The 11,460-nt window shown below is 34.8% G+C and overlaps 1 protein-coding gene across 1 annotated transcript in view; it reads right to left on the reverse strand.

The window, feature by feature from the left end:
* Nucleotides 1–79: 79 nt before the first annotated feature.
* Nucleotides 80–11,460, reverse strand: part of LOC113232818 (protein takeout-like) — a 27,119-nt gene continuing 15,738 nt past the window's right edge. The window contains exons 3-5 of the mRNA XM_026467643.1: nucleotides 3,414–3,562; nucleotides 1,633–1,766; nucleotides 80–807 (exon numbers count right to left, since the gene is read on the reverse strand). Coding sequence (XP_026323428.1) covers nucleotides 497–807; nucleotides 1,633–1,766; nucleotides 3,414–3,562 — 594 coding nt within the window. The 3' untranslated portion in view covers nucleotides 80–496. The remainder of the gene's footprint in view (nucleotides 808–1,632; nucleotides 1,767–3,413; nucleotides 3,563–11,460) is intronic.

Raw genomic sequence — 11,460 nt, forward strand, 5'->3', positions numbered from 1 at the left:
AACAATATACAAAAAAGTTCGTCATTTCCACCTTAACCATTGAAAATATTTATTATATACTTGTACTACGTACAACGCTTTTGGTGTCCACATTGAGTAACAAATTATGTACTAGCGTTATTGTATTTAGAAGAACGTCTAATGCGGACACAGTAACAAAAGAAAATACCGACTTCTTAATCCTTTCTTAATATATTGTCCAGACGTGATATTTCCTCTGCATAATAGCGCAGTGAAACGATCAGCCAGTCACATTATTTACCAAACTTGTACCAATCTGACGTATTCTAGTTTTTACACTTACGTATATGTACAATTACACTTAATGTTCATGATCTTTAACGTCTTAGCACTGAAAAGATGTATGACACATCTTTTAGAATTCATTATCACATTCGTGGAATTTACTTAGCCTAATAATAATGTTAACCGTCCCAATGCTAAGACATAATCTAAACAAAACATCACAAATCGTATCAAATTAGTGTTAAATTTGTTATGTTGAAGACAACGGGAATAATTCCTTATAAGTGAATTTCGAAGTTATTTTGTTTGCCATTTCCGTGAAGAGTTCCGCAAGGCTACGTTCTAGGACCGGTCTTATTTCTTCTAGAAAGACATTGGAGTTTTCGTTGATGACTCGATTTGTAGCAGGCCCGAGGACTGGGTCACCGTCAAACAGGTTGGTCAAGTAGATGGAAGATTGTCCTACACGCAGTTTGACCTTGAACGGATCGAATTTCAGGAACTCATCATCGCCGCGCTTCTCCTTGTGACCTCTCATAGTTACGTTGCAAGCGTAATCCTCTGTAACGGCAAGAAGGGTTTATTAGTTGGCTAGATAGTTATTATTATGCAGTCACATACTCTACATCGAGCGCTAATACTGATGAGGGATGTTGCAATCGGTTAGATAAGTACAAAATCCCGTTTTATCACGTAACGCGTCTGTGTATGCTGTACTTTTCTACGGAATTGTATGAGTGAAATTCTAAATGGGAATATAGTTTTACTATTTAAAACTATGAATTCCTTGGTAATTGTGAGTTTTAGTTCACTGAACAATGTTACGCGCGTGCATAACAAAATAGAGGCAACGACATAACGATGCTTGAAGGAAAACTTGTATAATATAACAAACAAAATTTACTTTATGACTGATATCATAAATGACCCTGAATGTCTATATAAATATACAATGTAGGTCAAACTTGAGAATTAAAAAATTCAAAAGAGCAGTTATCTTTTTGTTAGGAAAAAAAGGATTATATTACGCCTCCGGCATTAAAAAATCCAAAAATACTTTATTAGCTATTTTTAGGGCCAGAGTGAACGAGGCGTCCTTTTCGGCGAGAGAGTCATCTTGGTTCACAACCTTACTTTTAACGTCAATGACAACTGGGAAGAAACGTAAGCCAATCTCAACTAAAAAATAATATTACTTTTGACTATAGTGTCAAATCCTATATTGGGTTCATTTATATTGGGTGCTGACTGTAGGTAAATTCTGTTACGAAAGAGTTAATACCTGAATGACCACGGACCTATGGCATATAACGCACTAAAGATCACATTTTTTATACCTTTCCTACTTCAGGCAAAGGTAAGAAAAAGAAAGTAAAAAATACTAACTGAAAGTGCCAGTGATGTTTCCTCGTCCCTGTAGCCTCAGAAGAAGAACTTGGATGTCCATCTTGTACTTGCCGCTAAACTCGAGTCGAGGCAACAGTATCTTGAAGTCGAATCGATTCTTTACAAGATCAGACCTGAAAATATAAAAAAGTAATTAGGTATGTTTTTTAAAACCACTCAAAGCCTTAAATCACAAAGGTCAAAGGAACACTGCGCCCGTCACCCTAAGACATAAACTTGACAAGACCCATGTGCTTATAGTTTCACCAGCAACTTTACCCTTCAAAACCAGAACGCAGTTATGCTTATAACATGAAAATACACTGTATATATAATACTAGTAATATAATACACTTTTCTACTAATAGTTAATGTTTAAAACAATTTTGTTCAGAATTTTGTAAAGAGTGCCACAAGGTACTCATTTTTACCTATATTTTAAACATTTGGAATATTACATTATGTTTAAAGGAAAAACTACATTAACAAATGAAAGTTGAAACAAAAAGCTAAATGAAACTATTTTTCCAATCTAAATCACGTATATTTATCAAACAAACCAACGTTCCTTTCAATTAATAAATTTAATTTAGTTAAAATGTATATTTTCAATTTAAATAAAATTATTGCAAACTGGTTATATGTAACATAAATTAGAGTGAACTCAAATAAGGTATTTAAATTATTAAGTTCTGTAACCATAGTGAAAAATAGGGTTTGTTTTAATAATATACATAATTGTTTGCTGATTATAACGTCATCATTCAGCCGTAGCCAAGAAACCTGTAAAGGGCCTGAAAAGTTGGTTTGTTTGAAAAAATAAATAAACGCGATTCAGATCCGAAATGTTTCATTTCCAATAAACAGCAAAATTCATCTATCCAAAGACTGTAGTAATTACACCTGTAAACAAGTAAATTTTGGTTGTAAGCAGACATGACACTACACATACACAACCAGTTACTGTTACATAAAATAACATTAACAACACGAATGTTGCATCAGCGGGACCTTGAAATGTGAGGAGTTTAAACGATATGTGTTAAATAAATATGTAGTTTACGCGTCTAATCACGCACATCCCTTTGACTGATATTACGTGTAGTTATTACAAATAAGCTTGTTTCCGTTGGTTTTTTATTCAGGACGAAGAACTCGTCAAGGTCTCTGATGGCAGATAAATATTGCTTCATTTAGAACATGTTTAATACAATTTATATGTAGTACGAGCTATGTCTTCTTTCTCACACACGACAGCAGAGACGAGCAAGCGCTCGAGAAGCAATTTTTGTCGTAAATTGAGTTTTTTTCAAATTTAATGATATTATTACAAAATGCTTCTAGAGGTATATTACTATTTCGAATTTTGACCCATCTAGAAAAAGATCACAAAACCGTTATGTCGGTGCGGTATACGTGCGTGGATGAGATAGCCAATGTGGGGGTGGAGTCGTGCGGCGAAATTAGAGTCTTTTGTGTTTTCTTTTTTGGTTAGCTGCGAATGATAATCTTGTTAATATCCAGCGCAGTAAGTGACGACAGTGTACAGTATTGCAAGATGGATTTTACTTTTATTCTGAAAATTGTTACCCTAAGCTAAATCCGGACGGATGATAACCCTAATTAAGTACCGATCACAATAAATGAAAATGAACAAACTAAATGATAGTCTGCTTTTAATAATGATAACATTATAACGCCAACGCGATTAACACCTTAACGATTTTAGAATGTTTTAGTATGACAATCGAGAGAATCCTAAATTAATGTCAGAAACTTACTTTAACTCCTGTAGTATGAAGTCGCTAGATCCTTGCACAGTGACGTTGTTCACGACAGCAGTCAGCTTGGCTCCTTGTGGACCTCGAGCCAGCGCGATCTGACCCAAGCTCAGAGGGTCGATGCCCGGAACATCCAACTCTGGGATACCCTGTAACGTAAAGAATAATTATATGAATGAACAGTGCAATACTTTCGCTTATTCTTATCTTAAATCAATTCATCATTACGTTCCAGAAGAATTGGGAGAGCCGATGCAATCACAAGCTTACCTGATACTACTACGATTGTCACTGTACATAATGTGGCTCTAGATGAGATCCTAGAACCTCCTAGGGTCAATTTGGGAAAATAACTTTTACAAATTGATACTGGTCTGGGTATTCTGGATAGGGCCAGTGGATTTCCTTTCTCTGATACTAACAAATCTCTAGTTTGAGACCAAAATAATTATCATAGTTGTCAGCTCATTACTATGTCCCAAAACCTGTAAAGATTTGGAACACTAAGAATACTTAGCGTCGCAAATATCTATAGGTTGTTGCGTGTTTTCCGTGAGGTGGAACTTTAAGCCGTTTCAAAACATTTTTTTACTGTAAAAATTGTTTACTGGTTTTTAGACCATAAAAGAAAATCTTTAAAAAAGTTTCAAAACCTTCGACATAGTTGTGGCTTGAGAGGGGTTACCGGCATTTATGAATATGTTACCATAGTAACCATGGCAACGGCCAGTTTTTTGAGTATTTTCAACGAGGGAGAATTAGAAGTTAAAGATTTAGTCAGGAACTAGCACGTAAAGAAGGTAAAACTCATATTACAAAAGTATTAAAACTGGTATGTTTAAACCATCTCATATTAAATAGTACATGTCTTATGATTTAGCTGGTGAATTAGGATCTTTTTTGGCATAATATAACTAACAATCTGGTAACACTGATATTCTCTGACTGGTTATTCATACTAAAACAATAGCAATAATATCTTTTAACCTATAACAATCTCTAGTTTGTTTCTCAGGTGCCTCAATAGTTTCAAAGATTAAAATCGTAAATGTATACTCGTACTTGAACATCATATGTTAAGCTTAAATACTACTTAAGTAAATTAAAATGCATATCTGTTTACTTTAGAGTTTGCAGATATCATCTTGACATAGTTGAGTATTATGAAATTAACAATGACCTACTTTCAATTTGGTGTATGGAAAATATTCCGTTCCTCTGAGATTGTGCTTTCAATGTCACATACCTTTCGCGTGTTCTTACGGCTACTATCTTTCGCATGAGATATTTTAGAACCTTCGCTACTTTGCACGGATCATATATTTTACTATAGCAATTTTACACTTTATTACATCTTGTTAAAGTAAAGGTATAGCGAGTGTTGTGTAGATATGTAAGAGAACATTAGTTAGAATTAGGATACGTTTGATGAGGAACAAAGAACGTTACAAATAGAAGTAAAAACGTTTGATGACATGAAGAATAAAACAGTGAATCATGTTGACAATAGAAGTTGCGCAGATCGAAGTCCGGTATCACAGGAGGCGTTCGAGAAGCAGAGTTATGATCGCAAAAGAGAAGGAAAAGTTATTTCCCGAGTAGACCGTGTGGTTTCTAACAAGAGCTTGAGTTTATAATTTGTATCATTGAATTCTGTCGTTATGTACGTAAGCTGACTTGACACGGCAATTGGGACAGTCACTGGTCGTTGGTAGCACAAGTAAAAAATCGTAAGTGCTTTATGGATTTTAAGGTTTCGTGGTTATTCACTAATTACAGGTTTCTGACCACGATATGAGCTCTTTTTATTTAAATGCTTGTCAATAAAAAAATCTTAAATATCTGTCAGATTAAGAGCTGTCAAATAAAAATCACATATCGCATTAATGCAGAACAATTTTCAGAGAAACTGCCTCCGTGGCTGAACGGTTACCATGCTGGACTGCCACGCAGAGGTCCCGAGTTCAACTCCCGGGCCGAGAGATTTATTTAGAGATATTTGTATGACCCACCACCGTCCATGACACCTGCGACACAGGGTTGCCCTGGTGCGAGGTTATGTTGAGTGTGTGCGTTATTAATTATATCATTAACTTTCATATACATATAATTATAATACAATGGTTGAACGACCAACACATTTTTAACAACAAAATTTAATACTACGTGTTCGATTAAAGAAAAATCAACGAAATACTTAATCGATCTAATGAAATTATTTTTAGCCCTATGAACCTACGTTTACCAACTACAGCTATAGAATATAATAAAACATTGTGATATTCAATAAAGCTATAATAATATTAAAGAAAGTGTTTACCGACCTTTTTGAGCTTTCTTTATTCTTTATTCTCATTTATTTGCATACCGTGACATAATATATGTACATTAAATTATGGACCCTGAATAGAGCATAGCAAATAGTAGAAGAGAGGTCTAGTCATAATTGTTACTTTTACTTAATATGTAATTAATTAAATATCTATCAACAGTTTTATATAATTTAGTATTTTTATAATATGTACTTTTTCTATTGTAACTAAAAACTAAATTTAAACAAGTATGTTTACAATTAGTTAACAAAACTCAGGTACCAAGAATTTCATCTTCTAAAAAATCTTTTACATTTTTATTTTTTATTAGTAATTTCTTTAAGTTTTTAAAAAAATATTTGTTGTTTCTCATTCTTAAAACTCTCCGGAAGCTTGTTATATATTTTTATTGACATGGTGTATGGACTAGAGAAATGCATATTTAATCTAGAATAGAAGTGCATATTTAGTTGGGATGTCGTTACTTTCTGTAGTGTCTATAGAAATGGCAGAAAATATTACTCGTTTGCCATTGTTTGAAATATAATTGGATATTCTGTTTGCTAGCCTAACGCCCAAGGATAACTTGAACTTTACACTATGGCTCTATTTCAGACTGGCCCTTCGCTTATTGCGACACTTCTACAAGGTTTCATTACACAGTTTACGGTACTGGTAACTTGATTACTAGGAATGAATTTTAGACATGACTTATATTATTATTTTTTTATTTGTTTTAAAGCAAAACAAAACCTTGTAACTAATTACAATCTAGCCATTTTACAAGACTAATAAGCAATCTTAATTTAACATAATTTCTTAAAATAATAGTAACTTATATAAAGAAATTGTCCATCGATAAAATATCTTTTAATATTAATTCATGGAAAAGCATTTTGTTTGTGTGTTCATAGTCTAGTTAGGATTGGCACTAATATTTATTTTATTTACTATAATTAAATACACTAACCCAATGGGTTTAGTTCTTTGTAGTCTACGCACTATATTTGTATTGTCGAGTAGCTGTATAGCCTCTATATTCACGTGATGATGAAATCTATGTTCGTGAGCGTCGGCGTTCTTTATTATCACTTTATTTACAGGCTCTATATCCAAATCACGATGCAGATCCTCATTTCATATATACCAAGGAGCATCCACAATTGTCCTCAGTATTTTATTTTGGAAGTGTTGTATTGTCATATGTAGCTTTCCACTTCTTGTGCAAGCAAGGCCGCACAAGGACCTACTCAGCTAGGTTCTGATTCCTAGATCTAGATCAGCCGTTTGCATGGACTTCATTCGTTTCTCAGAAGACTAGTGGCTTACTAGTGGTGAGCCGCCCAGGATGCACGTACACCACCCTCCCTATTTTCCAGATAGGTACCAGAGCTGTCGGCATGCTCACTTCCCGTTGAGCATTGCACACCTAACGGTTGCCACCGCTAAGCCGTTGACTCCACTACCAAATCTCCTCTATACCTACGTAAGTTTTGTTTAGAGTGCCCCTCCCTATTAACCTCTTGGTTATGTGGGAAGGGCACTATAACACTACGAGCTTGCACAGGGACCATCTAATTCAGATTCTAATCCCGGATCAGCACGTTTGCACGTACTTCATCCGGTTCTCTGTAAGGCTAGTGATTTAGGTGAGCCACTCTGAGTGCATGTACAGTACCTCCCTATTTTCCAGATGGATACCGGAGCTATAGGCACGCTCACTTCCCGTCGCGCTCCGCACGAGTAACGGTTGCCATCGCTGTGCCGCCGACTCTAAGCCGACTACCAAATCTCCTCATAGTCGGAGCTGTAAGTGTCACCTATAGTGAACAATAGTGAACGTACGTATTGGTGAACTTGTAACATCAAGAATTACTCTGACTGACAGAATGGCTATGCGGTTGGTTTCAAGAAGTATTGTGCTCCAACTTACCTACTCTTATTTGTTCCAATCAACCATACATATTTATTCATATACAGTCCACAAATCGAAGGGCCAATTTGGGCACCCGCAACTAAAATCGCACCACCACTCCTTTGGTCCTTCGAGCCGGATAATATCTTAAGAAAAGGCAACCTTTTTCTGACGCCAAGCAGTAATGTGTAAGCAGCATTACTGCGTTTCGGTTTTCAAGGGTGAGGGTGCTGGCGAAATTACAGGCACACTCAACTTTTGTCTCAGGGTGTGCGGTGCAGTGGCAGTACCCCGCAGATCTTTATGATCTAAAGCTCTGAAGAACACTGCAACTGCTATGGACAGGCGCGTCGCCTACTACCAGGCGCATGACTTGTTCCTTCCATAAATGACTTGGTATCATAAAAAAAGTACTTCCCTAGACGAACTTTCATAAGGAGCTCTGCTGCTGCTAAAATTCTACGTAATCTTATACAAGGTCTTTACATTCTATGAGAAGCTTGGTGGCGTTAAGGGTTTGTACTGCATACAAACGTAACATAACATCGTAATATTCAGTGAACTTAGTATTATATTTTATAAAATTCGAGTTTCAACACATCCAGAACGTAATTTTGAATAATTATTTCTTATATAAAGGTTCTTATTGTTCAATCTACAACTTATACTTACTACGAGTACGCTTATGCTTGGCTAAGCTGCGGTGTCATCCTGTGAGCTTACAATACAGATGCATCAAACCTGTTTACTCTTCAAAAAAATCTTGTAAGAATTCTGATAAATATAAAACAGACCGACAGTTGTAAACCCTACTTCTAACAGTACAAAATTCTCACTTTACCGTGTACAAAGTGCGAAAACGTTTCGACTAAATATTCCTTCCGACACAAAGACAGATTAATACCACCAACCTCGCGATTAACATTGCATTCGTCTAGTCCGTTTGTTATGTCAATTAAAATTTATAACAAATTACCAGAAATAATAAAAACAGAAACAAATAAAACAAAATTTATAGCAACGTTAAAAACATCTTTAGAGGTTAAAAGTTATTATACACTACATGAATACTTGGATGACAGCAATAAATCAAATTAATAACGATCATAAAATAATATTTAATACATAATATACATATTCGCACTCCTCGTGGAAGAATGGCATAAGTGGAATTATGTCAAACATATTTATTACTCCATTAAATACTGAAAAACATAATCCACGTCCTCTTCAATTGGAGATTAGATACAGAAAAACATAAGCCCACATTGGAGGTGCCAATTGGAAAGGATGTGGGTTATGTTTTTCAGTATTTAATGGAGCAATAAATATGTTTGACGTAATTCCACTTATGCCATTCTTCCAAGAGGGGTGCGAATTACGTTTAATAAATTATATTATTAAAAAAAGAATAATTAACATAAATAATTATTATGTTATTAGAAATTTTTCTCTACAAAATACACAATGAGCAGTACATATTGCTTTTTTATTATCTTATTTTTAATAATCTTAAGGCTTTAGTAAATAGAATAGGGTTAGAATTAGTTTAATTTATTAAATTTTTTGTCATTTGGTGTGCCCTTACAGGGTCCATAATATTCGTAATTTATGTTACCTACTACCTTGTTTATAACATTTTGGTATGCAATAAAGTATTGAGTATAATAATGACTTATACGTTGTCCTAAAACCCTTGACCTGTGACGATAAAATGAATAAACAATTGCAACATAATAATATTTGTAGAAAAGACACCTGTATGGATAAATTAAAACCTATCGAAAGCAATTGAAAAATACGTGCTTTTACGCAGTGTGGTGATAAGAGCACGCTCTAAGGCATATGGAATAATATTCTAGAAACATTAGCTATATAAGGATCGTTCACCGAAATTTTAAATTATTTTCACTAAGAATGGGGTGGTGTCGTGCCTGTCTTATAGTGCTTTACTTGTGTTCTTGGCAGGTTAGTAATTACATTCCATTAATTTGTAAAAAAAAACCGTGCTAGGATAATGGGCTATTGCCTCTGAAACAGAGGCCGTAAGGCTTGAATCCGCGCTCACATCTCTGAGTTTTTCGGAATTCATGTGCGGTTTTTAATTTGAAATGAACCATGATCCTCTTGGTGAAGTGAAACGTCGTGATGAAACCTGCACATTGAAGAAGGTTTATTATCGTCTGAAAACGTGTGAAGTTCCTAACCCGCATCGCATCAGCGTGGCGGACCAAAGCCTCTAAAACACTTGCCTGAGAGACCCGTGCAGTGTTAACGATGATGATGAATTACGAATTCGAATATGAAGTCCTTTACGCTATATCATTAAATCGCACCCCTCATAGAAGAGTGGCATAAGTGGAGTTACGTCAAACATGTTTATTGCTCCATTAGATACAGAAAAATATAACCCACATTCTCTCCAATACTTGTAACTCTATTTACAATATTAGTCGATAGAGTTACGAGAATTGGAGAGGATGTGGGTTATATTTTTCTGTGTCTAATGGAGCAATAAACTTTTTTGTCTTAACTCCGTTATTTTTCAGTTAATTTCCGAAGTAAGTTTACCTCCTACATAAAGCTTTTACAATCGTATCCTTGGTATTATGAAACCACATGTGATCATACGTCGAAACAGCTTTTATCACATGAAAGTGATAAAAATAATATGAATTATATGAAACAAATTACGTATATGTGAAATTTTATTTAAGAGTTATACAACCTCATTTGGCTTTGGTTGATTCCACATAACAGTGAAAGTGTTGAATCACATTGGAAAAAATTTGTAGTAAAATTACTGATTACTGTGAAAACACGATTCCTAAAAATTAACAAAAAAAGAAAACAAAAACCGCTGTTTTCAATAGGTGTAGTTTTCATTACATATACAATTTTTATTTAAACTGAACTAAATAGAACACGTATACGAGTACGACATACATTTTTGAAAAGGCTTTCATTTCGTTCATAAAAAAACAAATTCTGAAATAAAGCCAGTGTCGCTGTCGTTCGACCTAAGCAAAATGAACCGTATTACTATCGGAAAAGACTCTAAAGCATAAAAAAGTTATCAATTGTTTCGTTCGTAGAATATTTAAATCTCCCTACTGAAAAGTTGTTATTTTGCCGATGTGGCCTTATTTCACCAAGGGTGTGTCTTTAATACGGAACTTGAAATTTATATTTTTTCCTTTCCACAAACTGTGTAAGTCATGACAATGTGTTGAATTAAATGTAAGTAAAACAACTTGAACAATTTTTTATTCCAGTATGAACAATACGAATCAAGATATATAACGCCAAGATCACCTTATCAACTCAGAAATATCCCACCATGGGCCAAAAAACCGCCTTTACAAAAACCTCCACCGCGGCACCGACCACTGAATCCCCGATTCAATCGATTCAAGAAACTACAGCAACCAGATTATGTTAAAATTACATTGCCCATAGATAGTTTACCGAAAAAGACTAACATATTATTAGATTTTAAATCGCCAGTACAACCTAAAGTCAATTCTACAACTACGAGTAGTGACAACACAACTTGTAGCGCAACAACATCTCGTAGTCCCGGTTCACTTTGTGTTAATCCTGTTGTAACTGTAAATGTACCTAAAAATGGAAATTCAGTAAAAGCAGACGTTCAAACTATTGTCGATTTTTCATGTGGCGATACTAGAGTAAATGTGTCATCAAAAGTTAATATAGTACATGACTCGTCTGATAAAGAGTCAGAAACTAAATCTAAAGAACCAGAACCTAACCCAGAGACAGAAGACCCAGAGACAGAGGACCCAGAGACAGAGGACCC

Source organism: Hyposmocoma kahamanoa, unplaced genomic scaffold (genome assembly GCF_003589595.1).
Source record: "Hyposmocoma kahamanoa isolate Upper Pololo Valley unplaced genomic scaffold, ASM358959v1 78, whole genome shotgun sequence".
NCBI classification, from domain to species: Eukaryota; Metazoa; Arthropoda; class Insecta; order Lepidoptera; family Cosmopterigidae; genus Hyposmocoma; species Hyposmocoma kahamanoa.